This window comes from Lepisma saccharinum, chromosome 12 (assembly GCF_977018435.1).
Source record: "Lepisma saccharinum chromosome 12, izLepSacc3.1, whole genome shotgun sequence".
Classification (NCBI taxonomy): domain Eukaryota; kingdom Metazoa; phylum Arthropoda; class Insecta; order Zygentoma; family Lepismatidae; genus Lepisma; species Lepisma saccharinum.
The window spans coordinates 54,185,308-54,209,598 of NC_139240.1; the positions used below are offsets into that span (position 1 = coordinate 54,185,308).

The 24,291-nt window shown below is 37.7% G+C and overlaps 2 protein-coding genes across 3 annotated transcripts in view; both read left to right on the forward strand.

Moving 5' to 3' along the window:
* Window positions 1–15,837, forward strand: part of LOC145996102 (cytochrome P450 6k1-like) — a 47,703-nt gene extending 31,866 nt beyond the window's left edge. For both annotated transcript variants that reach the window (XM_083132364.1, XM_083132365.1), the window contains exons 2-5: window positions 6,535–7,545; window positions 8,156–8,380; window positions 8,993–9,244; window positions 12,501–15,837. In XM_083132364.1, coding sequence (XP_082988490.1) covers window positions 6,621–7,545; window positions 8,156–8,380; window positions 8,993–9,244; window positions 12,501–12,673 — 1,575 coding nt within the window. In that variant the 5' untranslated portion in view covers window positions 6,535–6,620 and the 3' untranslated portion in view covers window positions 12,674–15,837. The remainder of the gene's footprint in view (window positions 1–6,534; window positions 7,546–8,155; window positions 8,381–8,992; window positions 9,245–12,500) is intronic.
* A 4,758-nt stretch (window positions 15,838–20,595) lies between these two features.
* Window positions 20,596–24,291, forward strand: part of LOC145996096 (cytochrome P450 6k1-like) — a 33,864-nt gene continuing 30,168 nt past the window's right edge. The window contains exon 1 of the mRNA XM_083132355.1: window positions 20,596–20,708. The gene's annotated coding sequence lies outside the window, so the exon portion shown is untranslated. The remainder of the gene's footprint in view (window positions 20,709–24,291) is intronic.

The following is a 24,291-nucleotide window of genomic DNA, read 5'->3' on the forward strand; positions in this document are numbered from 1 at the left end:
TCTCGTTGATAAGAGAAGGCATACTAGTATAATTGACGTTCGTACACATAGAGGTGCTGACTGTGCCAGTGACCATTATTTAGTAATTGCTAAATTAAGACAAAGACTCTCAGTGATAAATCATAAGCAACAAAATCTAAACGTTCTAAAATTGGATACAGGAAAGTTTGCTGATGAAAGAATTAAGAAAGATTACCAAATTAAACTGTCAAATAGATTTGATGTTTTGCAGGATTTAAATAATGATGAAAATATAAATGAAAAAGACGTAAATAAGAATTGGGAGCACATACGTAATGCAATAGAATCAGCAGCTAAAGAAAGTATAGGATACCATAAACCGAGAAAAAGTAAGCCATGGTTTGATAATGAATGTCATAATCTAATAGAAATAGGAAATCAGGCTAGACTTAGGTGGTTAAATAACTCTGATGATACAAATCTAAGCAATTATAATAGAATAAAGCGAGAAGTTAACCGCACGTTTAGAAGTAAAAAAAGAGATTACTTGAAAAGCAAAATTAACGAAATTGAAACAAACAGCAAAAATAAAAATATCAGAGATTTATATAAAGGCGTAAATGAATTTAGAAAGGGGTGGCAACCTAAAGTAAACTTGATAAAAGATAAAGACGGTGATTTTCTAGCTGACCCAAGCGATATTCTAAATAGATGGAAGAACTACTTTAATGACCTTTTAAATGTCCATGTAGGAGATAAATCAGAAGTAAATGAAGTCCACACAGCAGAACCTTTAGTTCCAGAACCTAACTTGACTGAAGTTAAGGATGCTATTAAAAGGCTAAAGAATAACAAAGCACCTGGCAGTGATTTAATACCAGCTGAGTTAATTAAATATGGTGGAAATTCATTAATATGTCAAATTCATAAATTAATTTGTTTAATATGGAATAAAGAAGAAATCCCTCAACAGTGGAAAGAATCCATAATTGTTCCTGTGTTTAAAAAAGGTGATAAAATGCAATAATTACCGTGGAATTTCTCTACTCTCAACAACATACAAAATATTGTCTAACATTCTGTTAACAAAACTAACCCCATATGCTAATGAAATTATAGGTGATTATCAATGTGGATTTAAACGTAACAGATCAACTACAGATCAAATTTTTCACATCAGACAGACACTTGAAAAAAAGTGGGAATATAATCAAAATGTCCATCAGCTATTCATTGATTTCAAAAAAGCATATGATTCGGTCAAAAGAGATAAATTATATAATATATTAGTAGAGTTTGGAATACCTAAGAAGCTTGTTAGTATGATAAAAATATGCACCAGTGAAACGGAAAGTAAAATTCGTGTGGGTAATAATATGTCTGACAAATTTACAATTCATGATGGGTTAAAACAAGGAGATGCATTATCTCCATTGCTCTTTAATTTTGCCTTAGAATATGCTGTAAGGAAGGTAAGAGAAACTAAAGAAGGACTAAAATTAAATGGTGTGACTCAGTTGTTAGCATATGCAGATGATGTAGACTTACTGGGGGATGATGTGAATACAATTAAGAATAATGCTAAAATATTTTTCAAAACTGCTAAAGAGATAGGTTTGGAAGTTAACAAAGAGAAAACTAAATATATGCTTACAGGCCGAAACCAAGTGTTAGGTAATAATCAAAATCTAATTATTGATAACAACTCGTTTGAACCAGTTTCCAAATTCAAATACTTAGGAGTAATACTAACAAATGAAAATTATATTAAAGAGGAAATAAAAAGTAGGCTTAATTCAGGAAATGCATGTTACTTCTCTCTTCATAAACTTTTGTCTTCTCGTTTAATATCTAAGAAACTAAAAGTTAAAATATACAAAACAGTAATTTTGCCTGTAGTATTATATGGATGTGAAACTTGGTCCCTTACATTGAAAGAGGAACATAAATTGAGAGTATTTGAAAATAAGATCCTTAGGAAAATCTTTGGACCTAAAAGGGATGAGGAGACAGGTGAGTGGAGAAGGTTACATAATTTAGAACTACATAATTTGTACTCATGTCCAGATATTATTAGAATAATTAAATCAAGAAGACTTAGGTGGGCAGGCCATGTGGCACGAATGGGAGAGGATAGAGGAGTTTACAGAATTCTTGTTGGGAAACCTGATGGTAAGAGACCTGTAGGAAGGCCAAGACGAAGATGGAGGGACAACGTTGAGATGGACCTAGGGGAAATCGGTAGGGATGGGAAAGAGTATATAGATCTTGCTCAAGATAGGGACAGATGGAAGGCCTATGTTGCTGCAGCCATGAACCTTCGGGTTTAAGAAGGCTAGAGAGTTAGTTAGTTAATATACAATAATAAGTCACAACTACCTAAAAATAAATATTATTTTGCATTTTCACATGCATATGTTTTTTTACGGTTAGAGTGTGAACTGGCACCTGTTTATTTAGATTGTTCATTATGTTTCGTGTGTAGTTAAAGATAGGAAATATGCTTGAGGAACGATTAGGGCTATAAGAATTCCATCCGTGACGGAGTGGTTAGCACAGTGCGCTACGATGTCTGATGTCCTGGGTTCGAATCCCGTCGTGCGCATGGGTGTTCTTTGTGAGTGCCCCTTCATCAATTTCATCATATCACTCATCCTCGTCGTCGCGATTAGCAAGAGGTGAAAGAAAAACGACGCTAAATAAGAAAATAAAAAAGACTTATAAGAATCAATCTTATTTCCGGACGTGTCCTACATTTTATAGTTGTGTCTGGCCTCCGGAAGGAATTTGAAAGAAATCTCAAATGTCTTATACGTATTTTGAGCATCACGTAACTTCAAATTAGATGGAGAAACAGAAAAACTGAGGGAAGTCTGAGATAACGTGGTTCCTTGGAGAAGTATGCTTAAATCAAAGAGTGTGCATGGTTGCTACTGGATGTTCGGAAAAACAATTACAATCCCAGCTCAGAAATTACTTCACGATTTTCTAGATCCGAAAAAGTCCGGATATATGTATAAAAATGCTTACTTTTTGAAGTTTTATCGATATAAGTGTCGGTAATTTGTTCGAAGTAACAAGTAATTTTTCTCGTTATTGGAGAAATAAGGCACACAATTCTGTTTTTTCCCAGTGTATAGTATTTTTTTACATATTAATAAACAAGAACTTCCAGACTTTGTTTACGAAATTGTGAATTTTTTCCTTCCCGAATTCATGGATTATTTTCTCTTCCTGGCCCCACATCGACGAAGAACGTTCTGTCTTACATACACAAGTTGAAATCACATACAGCCGTGCTATTAATTAGCAGTTGAGGAATTTTGAACTCAACCGTTCACTTCAACATTAATTTTTCAGCTGAAGATGTGCCATATTCTCGTTATATGCTAAGATGTCCTAGTAACCTATTATAGTTACTGCAAATACGATCGTGTTCAACATTTTGAGACAATTTGTCCTACTTTCCGCTGACGAGTGATCTGATGAGAACTGTTTTTACTCAATTTCTGATATAATTTATTCCAGAATTTCCTTCAACTTCTATTACCTTGTTATTACCTCCAATGCTTACACAACTTTTCCTTCGTGCTCGACCTTTGGGTTCAGAAATGTTTACAACACCCCCATCTCCCGCGTGTAAATAGCAGGCAACAACACTCTGGAAGACCATAATATATACAACTTGTTTACTACATATTTTACGAAAATATTAGAATGTTAGCTTGATATAACTGTGGACTGGAACGAACGAAATAAAATACCTGTTTTATACGCACACTGGAACGAGCGCAGGCCTGCTGTGAGTCACTCTGGCAGTGAAGGTCACTGATCGAAGCAGTTGGTGCTTGCTTACTACAAGCAGGCGCCTTATCTTTCCTCAAGGAAACACGGAAATCTTAGTTACTTTCTTTCGCCAGGCTTATGGTGAACATTTACAGGAACGTAAGGAGTAGTATCGTATTTTATTGGAATTAGATTTCGTGGTGTTTAAAAGATATCATAACAATATGTAAATCTCTTTTGTGACCTACACTGAACTTATTTTAAAGTTTCATTAACATGTGAAAGCGGAAATTTGGAGATCCTTCTTCCTTACGATTTCTAAACAACCCAAGAGTATGGTGAACGTGAAACTACTTATTGTTCGCATCAACGATATGCATTATACAAATGGTCCTTAATCAAAAACCCTATTACATCACAGGAAGTGATATTTAAAACAATTCTACCACGTAACCAACGTAACCAATATTCAGATTGATTCCAAGCTTCTGCTTGGGTTATTTTGTGTCGCATTTTTACCTCTTGCGATAATCGCGACGACGAAGATGATGGGTAATGATACGAATGCAATGTTACATCTAAGACCCAACAGGTTTCAAAAATGGATCCTCTGGCTTTGTAGAGAGTTACGGTGATTTTGATTTTTATTTTCATTTGGTATTTTAAGTCCACTTTATGCACACAAAGGCTAATCGAGACTGCATCTACAGTTTAAAGTGGGATCCTAACCACTGTGTCTCCACCGGGTATCGAACAAGGGACTCCTTGATTACAATGCGACTCCTCTACTACAGCGCCATCGGGAAGGATGAGAGAGAGAGAGAGAGAGAGTTACGGTGACTACGATAATGAAGAATTGAAAGTAGCAGAACGCCTAAGCTATTCTTTTGTCAATATTGAAATCGTTAATGAATGTTATGAATGTCAGTTCAAATTGAAAAAAATAAACTACTTGTAAAAGATTTCCAGAGTGCCGTTACAAATCGTTATTTTTTCCCTTTCCACACATTACTTTGCTACTATGTAAATATTTGCATGCTAAGATGTAGAAAGTGCTGCATTTTCAGTGTTTAATTGCGATTTATTTCTGAGAATGGAGTGAGTAGTGGGAAAAGGATCACCTCACATGTTTGGATTATACCTCCCCGCCAAAAAAAGACAAAATATATATCGGCTGTTATTCTTATAAGGAAATATAACATGTATGAATTGTCTTAAGAAATATTGGAGCCTATTCACATCCCTACGGAACTTGGAAGAAACCCCACGTAGAGATTGGGAAGTTGTGTTACGACAAAATTGGGATGTATAGTAAATTAAAATGCAAAGTCCTACCTTGTGCTTTGCACCAAGCCATGAAGGCGTATAGGGGGTGTGGAGTTAGGGCCCCACGCTTTCTTCATCAGGCGGAAGGTGGGAATGATGTGATCAGCACCACGCCCCTGGCCGCCATACCCCCCCCCCTTCCCCAGAGTTTCCTCCAGGTACCGACTTTATACGACGCTGGGTGGACACCGAAGCAGCTTGAACAGGTGGACAAAATCCCGACTATCCCCCGTCGAGGATCGAACCCAGATCTCTCGCATGGTAATAAAACGCCCTAACGACTGTGCTACTGCGGCACATACAGTAATTAAGGCAAGAATTGTTTTAGCGTTTCGTTCAACGTTTTTAGGGGAATCATTTTCGGAGATATAACGGGTAGCTCTTGTCGGTTCTGCGACCTGGGTTGAGAAAAGGCGATTTTCTGACGAACAACATTCCACCTGACAAGTCACGTGACTTTCTTACATTTCCTGTGCCTGTTGGCTTTTGCATGAAAGACGAGTTGCTCTTGAGACAGACAGAATCACCCGATCACCTAATGGTGCACTGTGTGTTGCCTACCCTTCCGGCATTATTTACTGCCATTAAAGTCTTATGGGGAAGAACTTTTTTCCACCACTGTACCCTATAATTGTAGCTTAAAATATATTATTTATAATCTTTATAGCTAAATATTGGTTATTTCTTTAATGATAATTTGCAAAATATCAGCTGACAAGTTTATTTTCAGTGTAATGATAATGACACTATCTACGGTTTAACACGATTAGTATTTTGTATATTTTTGTACACAAAATATTTGCTATTTTTGCCGATAAAAATTATTGAATTTTAAATCAAGAAAAATGTTTCCAGTTTACATTTATTACATTTCTTTTCGTATGAGTTCCACCCCCTCAGTACATATATTTTGTTTCCATTATTTTCCTTTCTTAAAGCCTAATAAATACCATTAAATAATTACGAGATTAATGTGCTTTCAACAACAGTGATTCTGATATCTACAAAATTCTTATTTACATTATTCCATAAATTATTTATTTAAAATTATTTAAATCTGTGATTTTTTAAAAAAAATGTAAAGGAAGAGGAAAAAAGGAACTACATATGGAGATGGAGAGAAAGGTAGATAGTGGGTAGTGACTGAAGGGTTGTGCTTCTTCTCCATGATAATAGAAAAAGATGAAACTGCGAAAGAGGTTCAGGGCACGGAGAACTTAACAAAGTGACAGGGGAAATGAACTATGAGACAGACGAGGAGAAAAAGAGGAAGGGTGAGAAAGAGAGATTGACGCACATAGACAGAGATATAAATTAATGGTAAGAGAAGAAAACAGACAGATAGATGGAGATGGGAAGCAAAGTAGCTATGGGGAGAGAAAGAGAACAGGAAGAAAGGATTATGCTTCTTTTCCGTAGCAAAAAACAAGATAGTTTTATTTTCTTCTCTTTTTTTGGCAGGAACATAACATACCATCACTGGTGAATTGACCAACCCAATAGAAGCTAACATCACTGGTGAACTGCCCAATCCAATAGAAGCCAACATGATATATCACATATTGGCATACATAACTGCGTTTCTTCTAGGAGCAGCAACCTTACTATACTTGTATGGACTACATGTGTACGGGTATTGGAGAAGAAGAGGCATACCATACGTGGAACCCTCGTTCCCCTTTGGCACCATGCGCGATTCAACTTTGCAAAGGAAGGCCTTAAGTTTGGAAACTGTAGATACTTACAGGGCACTGGAGGGGCATAGGTTCGGTGGTACATTCATGCTGCTGAGACCAGCTTTGATGCTCAGGGATCCTGATCTTATCAAAACAGTATGCATCAAGGACTTCTCACATTTCGAAGATCATGCTGATTTCTTGGACGAGGACGCCGATCCTCTCAATGGTAGGAATCTCCTGAGGCTCAAAGGCCAGAAGTGGAAGCATATGAGGATTAAGCTGACTCCTACCTTCACCTCTGGCAAGATGAAGAAGATGTACCAGTTCGTCGTAGACTGTGGTGAAGAACTGGTTAAGTATCTTGAGAATCCTGCGAAGAACCAGGAGGATATCGAAGTGAAGGAAATCTTGGCGAAGTTCACCACTGACGTCATCGCCACGTGCGCGTTTGGAATGCAGGTGAACTCCCTGAAGAATCCTGACGCAGAGTTCAGGAAGATGGGGAAGAAGGCCATGGATCCTCCTAGTTTCTTGCAAGGGATTAAGATTTTCAGTATCCTGTCTTTCCCTGAGCTTTCCAAATGGTTCGGCTTATCCTTTACACCCAAAGACGTAGAAAGCTTTTTCCGTAAGGTTGTGAACGAGTCGATGGACTACAGGGAGAAGAACAATATCGTCAGACATGATTTCTTGCAATTGCTCCTCCAGCTGAAGAGGAAGGGGAAAATTGAGGATGATGAACACGACACAGAACATAACTACGTCCTGGATGAAGACGCAAACACTGAAGTCGGTAGGTGCACTGTTTAAATGCTGTACAACTAATCTTCTACCTCCTCTTCTTTAGCTTTCAATATGGACTTCATGTCATGAATGCTTTCTTACAGAAACTATCTTCCCTACATTTCCATAACATAAGCAATCTTGCCAGTTCAGTTATCAGATAGAAGTAATTATCGACTTAAAATTAATCTCATATAATCTCAGGTTTTAAAATTGATGAAATCAGTTCGTGATATTCCAAATTATGTGAAATTTCAAAATCGCAAGATTGTAATATTTGGTTGTGTGTTACCTACTTTATCAAATTAGCAATAATGGTCTTCTACTAGTACGAAGTTTAATAGTTTAATTTAATGCAAATCCCTTACATTGCATACAGAGTTGTTTCTCTCAGTCAATCACCAAACTTTTGTATTGGTAATCTCAGATTACTGAATAGCTTTTATAACTTACAAGCCATTACAGACACTCTGTAATTAACTTATCAATCTCAAATGTTCTCGACACCAGATGCATAGTTGAGTGTGTACTCAAATTTTCAATTCAGTTTAACGTTTTTAAATGAAATTATGTCTTATGTCTCTTGTGACCTTGTTTTCAAACTCTTCTATGTTTTCCAGAGTTCACTGATGATGACTTAGCAGCTCAGGCCTTCATCTTCTTCGTCGGAGGCTACGAGACGTCTTCAACTGTTCTCAGCTTCATCCTGTACGAACTGGCTGTGAATCCAGATGTTCAGAAGCGCTTGCAGGAAGAAGTGGATCAGGCCTTAGCAAAAAGTGAAGGAAAAATGACCTACCAGACAGTCATACAAGACATGGAGTATCTGGATAAAGTTGTATCAGGTAATTCAGTAGATATTCCTGATATGTGTGTATGTTGTGATGATTGCAAAAAAAATGTTCTCCAGTTAAAAATGTTCAATAGAAATTAAAATTGAGTTATGGGCTCCTACGTAGCTACAGTAAATGATTAGCGCTCTTGACTTTGGCACTAGCTGGCGCGGGTTCGATTTCCGGTAGGTGCTCAGAAATTTCGGTATTGGCCCCACGTCGCGAGGAGAAATAGGGAACACTTCAAAGCAATACTAGTGGACTCCTATATCTGAACCCAGAAAACAGCTGCGATGGGACACATGAACCAACGAAAAGTGCATTTCGGGCCTTGTCCCTCAGCGGGCTGTTTGCGCCTTTTTTTTACCTAGACAATATGGGATGATCGACTGGATTTTCTGAACAAAATGAAAACTTTGAGATATTGGACATATTTTCATTTTTTTATCGAGAAGATATTTCGTGAAAAAGTACTCCATCGTGTAAACCATGTAACACTAAAACATCAAATTATCAAAGTCTCTCAATGATTTTCCTTCACGTCCACGGCAAATTTAAATATTTTTAATATAGTAAACTCAAGATAATGTGCTTTAATACCGATTGCTCATTGTTTCTTTCCAGAGGGTCTGAGGAAATATCCTCCAATTGGACTCACTGACCGCGTGTGCACGAAGACATACAAGATCCCTGACTCCGATGTAACTATCCAACCAGGAACAGTTATTCATATCCCAATCTACGCCATCCACCATGACGCGAAGTTCTACCCAGATCCAGAAAAGTTCGACCCAGAACGGTTCGATGAAGACAACAAGAGGAAGAGGTTTGGCCGAACCTTCCTTCCATTCGCAGATGGACCAAGAATGTGTATTGGTAGGTGTGATACATTTTTGTAACCGTTACTTGTCTACTTCAGATACAATTATCAAATTTCTTCACTTTCACACATTCTTAATACATTTCGTACTCTATTGCATATTAATATTATGATTCCAGTGCTCTGCCTGCTTTATCCCTGTCAGGATTAATAGCTAAATGTTCTATAAAGCGAAGGAAGAATTGAACAAATAGGTTTATATTCTGTGACGTTGTTGTTCATATGAATCGATTGTTGTCAGGATTAAAGTTGGCTAAATGATCTAGGAAACGAAGCCATATTTAAACACAGAGGTTTATATTCTGTGACTTTGTTGATACGATTTGTGAATCAATGGTGTAATGTTGGTCAATTGAGATACTATATATGCGGTCTTATGGAATAGTTTGATTTATTCAAGGATATGTAGTATAATTTTACAATTCCTTTCTCAGTTCTACTGTAAGAACTCATTCCTAGCACTTTCCCTTCTCACAGAATTGCTCAGTGACGTGTCAATCCTTGTTCTCATCATCACTAGAGTGTGTCCGTTCTTGTGTCCATATAATTTCTAAATCTTTCACTCATACTGATGGTTTAGTTCTGTCAATTACAAATGGATGTAAATGTGAAATCACTTGAATTCTATTGAATCCAGTGATACACTATTACTTTTTCAAATTTTCCACCTCTGCGACAATTTCATCCACTTGTAGTGTTTGTGAAACATGAAGTTGACAGCACAGCATATTACAAAAATCAGATCGTTTCCAATTTTATGTACTAAAGCATAAACGTGTAGATATTACATATGCTTACGTCAACAAGCAAAATACTTTCAGTGTTGAAATATGGCGAATTGTCCAAGTGCATTACTACAATAGATTGTATCAACTTAGAAACTAGCTGTAGAAATTTTAACATTGAAGTTAGGTAAACTTTTAGATTTAAAATTTCCGAATTTGGTTAAACCATTTTTTTTTTCAATAAATGTCTTAGTGTTGTACAGAAATGTTTCATTGAAAGTTGTGACTATGTGCTTGGAAGAACCGAAACGACAATAACCACTGATCTATCTGTATCTAGATGTTGCATGATGGTAGTAGCATCCACACATTTATTTTGAAATGAAAAACACGATACGAAATGCCTTCATCAATATTTGGATAATATTTGTATGATTCACAGTACATTTTACTCGATTCGTGCCGTTTAAGATTTACTGCGATAGTGATACATTATATATCAATACGTAAATGTACTCTTTTGATATACTGCTGGAGAAAAAAAACCGGACACCTTAATATTTGACATCTGAATTGCAATTACTTATGAATTACGCTCTCAGTTAAGTATTGAACAAGTGAACATTCATTATTGAACATTTCCATAGTTTTTCCGTTTATTATTTATCTATTTATTTATTTATTTACTCGTATTTACTTATTTGGAACACCTAGTAGGCTCAAAATTAATTTCATGCAATTTTGTTTTAATTTATTGATTTTCAATTCCTGTTCATGTTATTTTGTTTAATGTCTAGAGAGGCATGAATTTTGGTTCATAGTAACAGATATTATTGACATTGTCATTGCTGGTATTTTTCTTGCAAGTGTATTGTAAGTTTGCTAGCTTGAAAATGAGACGTAAACAGGTAGTAAAAGCAGTAGCTCTTCGCGATGATGGTCGTAGTGTGCACTATATTGCTAGGGTGCTAAATATAGCACGAAGTACTATCCATAAAGCTCTCAGACGGTATCATGCAACTGGTTCCTATGGTAGAAGACCGGGTTCTGGTCGGAAACGATGCACAACAGGACGGGAAAATCGTTTCATGCGTATCATAGTCTTAAGAGACTGTCGTACGACTTCAAATATTGTGGCACAGCGTTTGAGAAATGTTCATAGAGCTGTGGTTTCTTCACGAACAGTTCGTAGAAGACTGAATGAAAGTGGTTTATCATCTCGGAGGCCGGCTACAGGTCCAAGATTGTTAGCACGTCACCGGAAGCGAAGACTGGAATTTGCTACAAAACACTTACATTGGAATGTGGAGCAGTGGGAAAAGGTTTTATTCTCCGATGAGTCAAAATTCAACCTACGTTCATCAGACGGGCGTGAACATGTGTATAGAAGTCCTAATGAGCGTTATGCACAATGTTGTTTCTTTGAAATAACACCCTTTGGAGGCGGTGGTGTCATGGTCTGGGGAGGTATCTCTTTACAAGGACGTACAGAGTTGGTTCTTGTAGAGAATGGGGCAATGACAGCTCGCAGGTATATTACAGAATGTGTGGCAGATCATGTAGTACCATATGCACCATGCATAGGCCTGGACTTTGTTTGTATGCATGACAATGCGCGTCCTCACATTGCGAATATTGTCACGGAGTACTTGGATGAAGTTGTTGCGATTATGCGATTAGAATGGCCGCCACAAAGTCCGGACCTAAATCCGATAGAGCACGTCTGCGATCAACTGAAACGACATATCAGAAACCGCGCAATAGTTCCAGAAACAACTGAAGAGCTAAGACGTGCTATTCAAGAATGGGAGCAATTGGACCAAGAAGTGATTGCCAACCTTATTCAAAGTATGCCACGGCTGTTAGAGTCAGATTCTTTTCATAACAACTCCGGCTGACCGCGCGAGTCCAGTTAGTGAGCCTACCAACAGTCCAGAGCGCGAGCAACAAGGATAGAGATAGGTGCTGGGTAGAGATGACGCCAGGGGCTCCTTTGTTGATTGGCTGCTCCGGGACTTATGACTCGCTCCAAAGCTGCCAATGCAAAACAGTTAGAGATGTTACGAAAGTAATCTCACTCTACAAGCTGTAATTGATGGCAGGGGAGGTAACACCCGCTACTAGACAGCGTATATACCCCACCAGTACCAGTTAACAATATTAAAAATAATATTGCTAAGATTTTTTTTCTAATTTTTTTTTTGTAGTTTTCTGTAACTTTCGTTTATGTTCTAATTTAACTTATTAACAATAAATTTTAATTTGCTTTCTGTTGAATATATTCAGGTTTTCTTATTTCCAATAATTTCTGCAACATTTAGTTAGCTTTCGAATCAGAATTTATGCGTTATCACAAAAAATGCAAGTGTCCGGGTTTTTTTGTCCAGCAGTGTATTATAGTAAGCTTGCAAGGGTTATCTATATTCATGTCCATGAAACAAAGACTCTGCAACAAATCAAGGTAGTTTGTTTCCTCTCGTGTGTGTATATTCAGGACTATAAATAACGATTTTGTTTTATTTCTCAGGTCTACGTTTCGGATTGATGCAGATGAAAGTGTGTCTGGCATCTCTAGTCTCGAAGTACGAGTTCAAACGCTGTGAGAAGACAAAAGTTCCGTTTGAGTACGATCCCAAAGCGTTGTTTCTAGGAGGAAAGGGAGGCACGTGGGTTAAAATCGTCGAAAGAACCAAGAAATGAACAAAGGATGTGTGATTTATATTCTGTGCAATTATATACGCTTTAGCCTAAAGTATAAATCACCAACCCTGAGACCTTCTGTTAAGAAAGCGTCTCACCGATTCGATGTATCACTCCGCGTCAGCTGATTCATGACCGCAATCATCTGCTGTTACACTCATAGTTCGCCGCACCTATTCATTTTATACAAAGAGCCTCTGAATGTGAGAACCCGCTCTCAAAACATCAGACGAACATGCAGCCGCATACATTGTTACTTTCCAGGTCATTCTCTCTTTCAAAACCCTTAAAACTGCAGACACTGACACACCACTGCACTGAGATACCAACTTAATCACTTCTTTTACTGGTTTCTCAGGGTACCACTGGCAGAACGGTACATAAATATTGAGTAGAATCTGTTTCTCGCCCCTTTTTAAAGGCTGTCCTTACTCGCAGAACACGGAGATTTTCCCGCACGCATAGAAATTGCCATGTTATTTGCTAAGGACAAATCAGGCAATATTACTAAGTGGCACTACTTTCTTCCTGTTCACATGATTATTTTTAGAAAATAACCAATGTTATAAAATATCATTATGTACACGAATATCTAAGCTCATTGAAAGTTACAATGCATATTCCTACAAAATATTCACACTTATCTTGCCTTGCTATGTCACCAAGTTATTTTACGAAGTGCTCTAAATTTGGCGGAACAAAAATCGTTGTTAGGATGCTTGCTAAAGTTTCCAACCGCAATAAATTTACGAACTTTCCTTGTCTTGTTTTGATCATCATCATCAATATATTTATTGGACTTACAGCATTGCATATGGCTGTTTATGCCCATTATATATTTTATTTACATAAGATACAATTTACATAAAATCTACAAACAAATTTCAAATACACTCCTATCTATATCAAACCTTAGAAATATACATTACCATCTTATATAATTTTGAATAAAAAAATGCAAGTAAAATATATTCAATTCGCATGCAAGAAAGAAGCCAAAATTATGGGAAATGATTACTGGTGCAAAGAGTTAACCATAAAGGTGAAGCAATAAGTACAAAAAAAAGAGCATTGGGTTTAATGTGAGACGTCATTTGCGGCAGCGTATCCTATAGTACAAATTGGCCGTTGTTTTACCTTACATAATGAATCCTGTAACAACGCTGGATTTTCGTGTGGATTCACTGGGGAACAGTGAAATTGCGGCACAGTGTTTGAGAGCTAATTTAGGGCAATTTCATGCTGCTGAATAATAATAATAATCCGTTGCGCAACAGCCCATGAAGGGCCTAGGCATACCTACCGACTGCCGATCTCCCTCCCACGCTTTCCTTCGTCACCTCTAAGCGTGGAGAACTTCAACCAGTATTGGAATAGTCGGGGGGTCAGCCCGACGTATCCCCAGCCGATATAGTGGGTCTTCTCGACCGGGCTGCTGAATAATGATATAATAATATATTTCCTGAATTGGCTCTAATTTATGAAATAAATGCAACTAAACCAAAATGGCGGAAACATAAGACATACATATAAATGAACTTCCAACAACAATTTAATATTTCTTTTTGTGATTACAATCATTATTCTAAAAATAGATTTATATAGGCCTATGATCAAAATAATTAAGAAAATATGTACACAATGAAGTAACAAACTATGTGAAACGTTTTCTATACGATTTCCTGCTGTATTGCTTTTTAGGACAATCCCTCTGTAAGCTCCAACAGTAGTCGGCCATCACGTGGCGATCCCACCGTCCCTGGTACCTTTCTTCCATTATCCTTATATCCTGATGGAACCTTTCTCCCCGTTCTTCACTAAAATCACCAACGTTCTCAGGGAATGTGGCTATGTAGAAAATGTATCTTCACACTCATATTAGCTCCCAATTTCTCAAAATTTTTCAACATATTTCCAACTATATCGGGGTACTTTTCTGTTCTGTGATTCCCCAAAACGTTTTTGACGACGGACACAAAGCTCAGTCAGGCCTCAGATTCGATGTAAGACATGTAAGTTGTAAAATTGGCATCATTTATAAGTGTACGAATTTGTGGTGGTCCGTCAAAGATTCCTACCTTCAATTTTTCAATACTTAGTCCTGGAAAAGTGTGTCATATATATTTGAAACAATCACCACTTGTATCTAAGGCCTTAACAAACTGTTTTATCAACCCAAGTTTAATATGCAGTGGCGGAAGGATGATTTTGTCCCTATCTATCAGCGGTTCATGAATGATATTAGCTTTTCCCACTAATATTTTCCCTTGGAGGCCAAACTTTTATCGTCCAATGCTTTTCTCTATCACGACTATCCCACAAACATAGGAAACAGGGATACTTTGTGTACCCACTTTGCTGTCCTAGTAAAAAAATCACCATCTTCAAATCCACACACACGAGCCACTTATGTTATGCATATTCAATTTTTTTTCTAAAACCATTTTTATGTTTTGGTATTCTTCCTTAAGGTTTGTTGAGTGTCCGATATATTGCCTAGCAATGCTTCATAAGTTGCCTAGCAACAATTTACAAATAAATATATAAGTTTATTATGGGAATTTCAGCCCATTATCAAATTTTGATATTACCGAGAAAGCGTAGAGTAATTTTACCTCCTACATTTTCCATGGTGTGTTTATTTTGGTAACTGGAGTCAATTTAACTGAACCAATCATACAATTGGCAATAACAGCTGTTTTGTGTGCTGAAACTGTTATTAAACTTTATGCCGCAAAATAAAATCTTTTTTTTGTTCCCCAGTGTTATTTTACTTCTATGAGTTTGCAATGCTTTCCGCATGCACGTGGTTTTGTTTACAGAAGGTCTCAGGGTTGGTGATTTGAACTTTACATTTAGTGTATATACTGGGAAGGGTGTGTGTTCTCGCAAGAATATAAACCGGAGACATTGTCGTGCCATACAGAGGTAAATGTATACTCCAAACCGTCAAGACTTCTCATATTTCTTGCTACACTTCCCTTAAGGAAGTATTTGTGGTGGACACCATCCAAGTGGTCTTTCAATATTCTCTTTATTAAGCTAAATATTACTCCAGGGAAAGTGTAAGATTAATCTATAGCCTCAACGTAGAATATCTTGCGATTGATATTTTTATATATATTTCGACCTGTAATTACGATAATAAATATGATAAAATACAAGTGACTTCTTTATATATTACAATATGGTAAGAAACACAACATAATAACTATATTGTTCATTATTATTTTTTTTTTTACTATTTGGTGTGTGCAAGAACCGTATGTTCTGATCAGTGTTCCCATACATTATGTTGCCATTATTTTTTTCGGTTGCCTTCTGAACAAAATCCCAAATTAAGTGCCCCATCGAAGCTTAAGCTGATCTACCTTCCTTTCATTTTTATACAGTGATCAAATTGGAAGGAATGGGGGGGGGGATTGCAGGAAGATTTCTATATCACTTTTTCTTTGCATACATTTTTAAATATTTCTCAACTCCCTCTCTGCTCCAAATTTGGAAATATTAAGTTCAATCGTGACTATTTCTTAATACGCGTCACTGTTTTGAATTGCATGTAGTGTGTACATTAGTAACTAGGGCCATTTCGAAAACTCTACTTAATAGTCTTGAAACTACAAATACAAGTAATAACATTGTAAATAGCAAAATTTCAGTGACGCATCATGTAGCATTACCTTGTTACAAGGTGTTTTCTTGCCTGCCTGGTAATAAATAAACAAATGTGGGTTCTTATTTTACAGTACAAGAGGAAAGATTTCGAGTGTTAAGGCCACTCGTTGGGTATTCCATTCCCTCCTTGTTTCAGTTGTTTATGTTTATTGAGATCAGTGGCGGCGATTAGGGGGAGGGGGAGTTTTTGCCAATTTTGCTCCAGCCCTATGCTAAACCTTATGTATGAATATCACATCGCGCTACGACGCCAGTGGTCCCGGGTTCGAATCCTGGCTTTGGTGTTCTTTGTGAGTGTCCCGTAATCCATTTCATCATATGATCACTCATCCTCATCTTCGCGATGAGCCAAAAGTGGCAGAAAAAGCGAAGTAAAATAAACTAAATCAATCAATGAAATACTGTATAGCCTGACAAGTTAAGTCCCGATATGCGCAGATCGCTGCGGAGCACTTCCTATTACGTGATCCTACCCACCACCCCGGGACCCCTTGATTACAAGGCGACGACGCTACCACTGCGCCATCAAAGAGGTCAAGTTTTAAAAGAAGGAAAAGAGTCGTTGGCGAAAGGTGAGCTGAATTTCTGTACTCCGACAGGTAGAAAACAGCCCAGGAAAAAGCGAATACAAATTTCGTTGAAAACCTCGGACCATTCCGCTCCCTCCAGGTTGCAACACTGCGAACCAACGTCGCTGCGGAGAAAGGAGTGGGGAAATGTGGTGCGAGATGCGAAACAGCTATTTGCAGCGTCTTGTTTTTAAGGGCTCGGGTGTAAAACATAGCAAGTGACATTTTGGTAATTTCTGAGTTGATTAAGAAAAACAGTTATTAGAAGATATACTGTAGATCAATTGTTTTTGTTTTGTGCTTACCAATTTCAGAAGTCTGCACTAACAATAAGTCCAATGCAAATTGTATGACACGGCTATTTCTCTCGAAAATTGAAGGATGGCATATCTTAAGATGTAACTCAAAAATGACCAAAATGTCACTTACCATGTTTTACACCCGACCCCTTCAAATTAAAGTCTCCAACTGACATGATTTTGGGGGTTTCTTTGACAAGTGAACCCATTGTTAAATTATTTGTTCATTTCTGTATTCCAGCTTTCTTTGTTCCATCTTAGCTAGTCGCAGTTCTAAAAATACGGACCCTGAAATGTATCAGTCCATATCCTCCTAATTAAGTTAATAGTAGACTTGTCAACCCAAGAGATAGGTCTAAGCAAACTAATGTGCTGGTTAATTTATGTTCGCTCGTACAAGAGAGGATCATCCCATTGTCGCAATTCCAGCTGCTTGTTTTAAAACCGGAAACAGCTCGAAGTCGTTTTGTTTGTTTATGCTTCCACGCACTACTCCCCCTTTACAAGCTAACTTTAAATAGAACCTCCACTCTTCTCCTTATGGCTTCACACAACACAACGAAGGCAGCCGAAACTATACTAATCGCAAGCCCAACCGGCGGCTCTCTATCTGTCCACCAATCCTCTTTGGGGGAGTGTGGATCGATGAGTGTCAACAACCTCAATTGCGAAGTAAAAGCTGTAGGGGTAACATCGTTCTCCCGTTACAACGTTGCCAAGCGTACGTCTGTTTTTGTCAGTTGTTTTTATTAGCTTGCTTGTACCGTGTTTGGGTGTTTTGTGTACTAATTTTCCTTGCTTTGTGTACTACTGTACAACTTTTTATACAGTAACGGCCCGATCAACTGTCTCTCTCCAGTTTTACAGTGCGTTTGGCGACATGCCAAACATGCCAGAGATTTATATAAAGGTGTAAATGAATTTAGAAAGGGGTGGCAACCTAAAGTAAACTTGATAAAAGATAAAGACGGTGATTTTTTGGCTGATCCAGGTGACATTTTAAATAAATGGAAGAGCTATTTTAATGGCCTTTTAAATATTCATGTAGGAGATAAATCAGAAGTAAATGAAGTACACACAGCAGAACCTTTAGTTCCAGAACATAACTTGACTGAAGTTAAAGATGCTATTAATAGGCTAAAGAATAACAAAGCACCTGGCATTGATTTAATATCAGCTGAGTTAATTAAATATGGTGGGAATTCGTTAATATGTCAAATTCATAAATTAATTTGTTTAATATGGAATAAAGAAGAAATCCCTCAACAGTGGAAAGAATCCATAATTGTTCCTGTGTTTAAAAAAGGTGATAAAATGAACTGTAATAATTACCGTGGAATTTCTCTACTCTCAACAACATATAAAATATTATCTAAGATTCTCTTAACAACACTAACCCCATATGCTAATGAAATTATAGGTGATTATCAATGTAGATTTAAACGTAACAGATCAACTACAGCTCAAATTTTTCACATCAGACAGACACTTCAGAAAAAGTGGGAATATAATCAAAATGTCCATCAGCTATTCATTGATTTCAAAAAAGCATATGATTCGGTCAAAAGAGATAAATTATATAATATATTAGTCGAGTTTGGAATACCTAAGAAGCTTGTTAGTATGATAAAAATATGCACCAGTGAAACGGAAAGTAAAATTCGTGTGGGTAATAATATGTCTGACAAATTTACAATTCATGATGGGTTAAAACAAGGAGATGCATTATCTCCATTGCTCTTTAATTTTGCCTTAGAATATGCTGTAAGGAAGGTAAGAGAAACTAAAGAAGGACTAAAATTAAATGGTGTGACTCAGTTGTTAGCATATGCAGATGATGTAGACTTACTGGGGGATGATGTGAATACAATTAAGAATAATGCTAAAATATTTTTCAAAACTGCTAAAGAGATAGGTTTGGAAGTTAACAAAGAGAAAACTAAATATATGCTTACAGGCCGAAACCAAGTGTTAGGTAATAATCAAAATCTAATTATTGATAACAACTCGTTTGAACCAGTTTCCAAATTCAAATACTTAGGAGTAATATTAACAAATTAAAATTATATTAAAGAGGAAATAAAATGTAGGCTTAATTCAGGAAATGCATGTTACATTGCTATTCATAAACTTTTGTCTTCTCGTTTAATATCTAAGAAACTAAAAGTTAAAATATACAAAACAGTAATTTTGCCTGTAGTATTATGTGGGTGTGAAACTTGTTCCCTTACATTGAAAGAAGAACATAAATTGAGAGTAGGCCTATTTGAAAATAAGATCCTTAGGAAAATATTTGGACCTAAAAGGGATGAGGAGACAGGTGAGTGGAAGAGGGTACATAATTTAGAACTACATAATTTGTATCCATGTCCAGACATTATTAGAATAATTAAATCAAGAAAACTTAGGTGGGCAGGCCATGTGGCACGAATGGGAGAGGAAAGAGGAGTTTACAGGATTCTTGTTGGAAACCTGATGGTAAGAGATCTGTAGGAAGGCCAAGACGAAGATGGAGGGACAACGTTGAGATGGACCTAAAGGAAATCGGTAGGGATGGAAAAGAGTATATAGATCTTGCTCAGGATAGGGACAGATGGAAGGCCTGTGTTGCAGTCATGAACCTTCGGGTTTAAGAAGGCTAGAGAGTTGGTTAGTTAGTTTGGCAACATGCTGTGTATCCGACGCTCATTTGTTCGTCCCGCCAGGAACTTTCGGTGCCTTGTGACTCGAAAATGCCCGATGTCAGACGAAGAGAGTTCAACTGATCGCTGATTCGTTGTTTCACAGCCGCCAATTGGAATTGCGAACTGTATAACTAAAGTAACCTACTAAAAACATACATATTGTAATGCCACGAAACGTAAGAGACAAAGAATGAATTCAGGGGGTGGCCCGGGAGGAAAATCCGGGTTCAATACCCGGTGGAGGCGCACGATGGTCAGATCCCGCTTCATGCAAGTCCAGTCTCCATTAGCCTATATGTACACAAGATGGATTGAAAACAAAACTCACACTCAATATTTGTTGGCGAACGATTTGAGCTCTTTGAACATATGCACATGAACAATGATGTTATGTATTAATAATAATAATAAAAAGGGGGGGTTAAACGTGGTTGCCTCCAATTCGAGTTCAAGAGGGTTTCCGCGATGGGGGGAGGTAACGTCATTGCCTCGTAACTAACGAGCCTCGGGTTCGAATCACATAGTGTTTCAGGTCGCACTTCAAACTGTAGGTCCAGTCTTGATTAGCTATCTGTGCATAGAGTGAATTTAAAAACTGGTAAAACTAGAGGAAAAAAGAAATTAAGTTTGGCAACCTTGCCTTATTTAAACCCCACCCCCTTCCTTTGTAGATACCGTCGAATACTGTTCGCTGAGCTGGTTGCAAGGTTTTTGAAGTGAATTTCATCGTTGTGGTGGCAATTTCGATGTTCTCCTGCAATTTGTGAGTGAATCGATATGTTGTGACGTAACACTGAAAATACGATCCGTAAGTAGACCGTCTTTTTATTGGCTGTGTTGAAGCTCAAAATACAAGGTGTCCAGTATTTAAAGGCCTTTCACTCTCAAGGAAGCAAATGTGTTGTCGAACCTGTAGGTTGTTAGTAGAGTATGAGCAACATCCTTTCCTAGGAACTTTTCTTCTTTTAGATTGATCGATTGATTTTTGCTTTATTTTACTTCGCTTTTTGTGCCACTTTTGGCTAATTTACGAAGATGGGGAGGAGCAATTGAACGGGAGTGTTCTCAGATTTATTTACTAGAGAATGTACTAACGAAATAAGTTTTCCGGATGAAGTATCAGAGGTTCTGATGTCCCTGTCACTGTTTGACACTGTATCCACCGTTGGATTGTAAACACTACAGACTTTGAAGGTAAGCTTAGTGTTATTTGAAGTATGTTTGCCAAACCTAACCTAACCTTACGTGAATGGTTCGTGCAGACTTTGAAGGTAAGCTTAGTGGTAATTTTAACTATATTTGCCAAACGTAATCTAACCTAACGTTACGTGAAATTTTCGGTTGTATCTCAAATTACAGACGTGGCCGGGAAATTCTAATGTCAGATTCGTGTTCAGGAGGCCTCATGTAGAAAGTGTAGAAAATTTCAAACAAATCGTGGAACACTCCCGTCATCCTCAATAAAGCCGATGGGGATGAGTGATCATATGATGAAATTGATCAATGGGCACACAAACATCCATTCCCAGGCCAGGATTCGAACCCGGGACCCCTGGCGTCGTAGCGCGATGTGCTAACCACTCCGCCACGGGCGGCGGCTTTTTTTTTAGTAGAAGTAGTACTACTCGCCCGATTGAGAGTTTGTTGTCGATTCAAGGCGTTAAGTCCGTGGATGATCCTTAACTGTAGATCTTTTGAGATGAAAATGTTAGACTAATTTCGTCTTTAAATGAAACACAAAAATAGAATCTAGTGTTCTTTCTGATACATAATTACATAATTTAGGACTGCAGAATTTATGTCCATGTCCAGATATCATAACAATTAAATCAAGAAGACTTAGGTGGGCAGGCCATGTGGCACGAATGGGAGAGGATAGAAGAGTTTACAGGATTTTTGTCGGGAAACCTGGTAAGAGACCTGTAGGATGGCCAAGACGAAGATGGAGGGATAACGTTGAGATGGACCTAAAGGGAATCGGTAAGGATGGAAAAAAATGGATTGATCTTGCCCAGGATAGGGACAAATGGAAGGCTTGTGTTGCTACAATCATAAACTTCTGGTTTAAGAAGGCTAGAGAGTTAGTTACTTCTTTGTGATTAAAATGCTGGATGTGGGTCCCTGGCTCCCACGCCAAATTTTGATCAACGTTTAACTTCACTGGTGTTAAAAGAACAGGGATAAATAGTTGTAGCTTACATCATTTTAACAGCATTCAGTTGACGAAAATGTGTTGTGGAACTTCCTGGACGCTTTAACACTAATTTTTATACTGTGTAATTGAACAACATTGTAACGCGTATATGCTTTAAATTCAACAAAACCCCAATAAGAAGTACAGTAAAATCTCGTTAATCCGGACTAATGGGGGATAAGTTGACCGGTTTATCGAAAGTCCGGATTAACCGAAATAACCTAAAAGAACAGTAGAAAGTACATTAAAACTCCGTTTATAGCAACAAAACACGTTTATTAGCCTATGGTATATTTAAAGGGCATAGGCCTAAATTCACTATACAGTACAGTTAGTGTTGCTCACGGGACGGGACATGTCCCGTCTCGTCTCGTGTCTCGTCTCGAAAACGAGACGAGACACGAGACGGGACAAGCCTTTTGAAATTCGAGACGAGACGAGACGGAATGCCTTTCTCGTCTCGTTTTCGAGACGAGACACGAGACGGGACGGGACGGCTTTTGAAAAGTCTCGTCTCGTCTCGAATGTCCCGAAAAAATAAAAGCAAAATTTTAAATCAGTTTCAAATACTTGTTTGCTTGGAATAAAGTATTTAAATTAGATACGTTGAAAAGCGTGTATTAAGTCAAAATAAGAAGACTATTCTAGAGAGAGGCATGAATGAATACCTAAACTTATTTCCTATACTCTTTCGAAACACAGCGTTACTCCCCATTTTTTTAAAAAAAAAATATTCCAGGTTAATAACTTTGTTACGATAGTTCTCCAGATACTAATACAATTCTGAATAACATCAAGTAAAAGGGCAGGTAGAGAAGGTGGAAGGAGGGGCCAAAAGGTCGTGGAATGTCTGCGTCCGAGATTTATCTTGTAAAAATAGTCTCAGCTCTATAGGTTGGAAAGATAAACGGACCGACGGATATGGTTTATTTTTATTATTTAATTTTTACATCAAAGGGTGTACAGAAGTGATTGTTATTAGGAAGTAGGAAAAGCATTGTAGGAAACATGGCAGTACAAATTGATAAGGAGTTGTTGGGAAAGTTATTAAGGAGTCCAAGATATAAGCAAGACTAAGAGAAGGAGATAATTAGGGACAAATAATCTTGCATTATCCCACTCCGAACACCTGAGAACTATAGAGGAGGAGAAAATACGGGAAATATGGAAAGAAGTAATTTGATGATTTTGGTGTTTACAGGGAACCACGACAAGATTTTACCACATGATTATTTGCACGGGTTCCGAAATTATTAGAATGTTATGGAAATTTCGGATATGTCTTTGTTGAGAAAATTCTTGTTGTTTCCCTCAGGCATTCTGCAGGTGGTTGGATTCGATTTTTTTACGTCCGTTTGAGATTATTTCCAATGTTTTTCTTTATTTCTTTATTTCTTATTTAAGGAGAATACTATTCCATGGATTGTAATAACGAAATACTGAGGCTGATATAGAATAGATTTCAAATGAAGGAAGTGCACTAACTTCTGTATAATCGTCGTAGAAGGAAACTTTGTTCTATGAGGGGACTCGCCGATGGTACAGTGGTAGCATCGTCGCCTTGTAATCAAGGGGTCCAGGGTTCGATTTGAACCCCACTTTAAAAAGTGGGTCCAGTCCCGATTAGCCTTTCTGTAAATCAGATGAAGGAATGTTGTAGCTGTTCTTTTTATTCTGTAAATTTAGCCTTCAAGTTTATGAGCAAAATACATGTAGTATCTACTGTCTACATTTTCACTCGTTATTAAACACATTTCACAAAGTAGTTTTACCGAACTTCAGAGGGAAGCTGACAGCAATGTCAGGGTGGCGGGAGCTTGTTTACGACCAGGGTGTATTCCGAGACTATTTTTCGCCGTTCCCCACTGACAGAGGTTTTGCTTGGAACAATTGACACCGTTGCTTCAGGGGGCAAACACCAAACATAGGGCGAGGTTGACCTGCAGTAGCCGGTACGTGCCATAAATCAAGGCCTAGAGTAGGAATGAAAGTTCATGCAAGGGAGGGGCAATAAAAATTCTGTAATTTGGTTTGCTTGCTGACAGGAAGTTTTGCAGGAAAAGCTGAAAAGGAAAACGGCAGACTTTGAATGAAAGACGGACAATGAACACAAGTTATTTGTATTATTCGCCGACACACAAGCTTCCATTTCGAAGGTGAGGCTATCAGCAGCGAAGTTATTAGAGGGTTGGAAGCA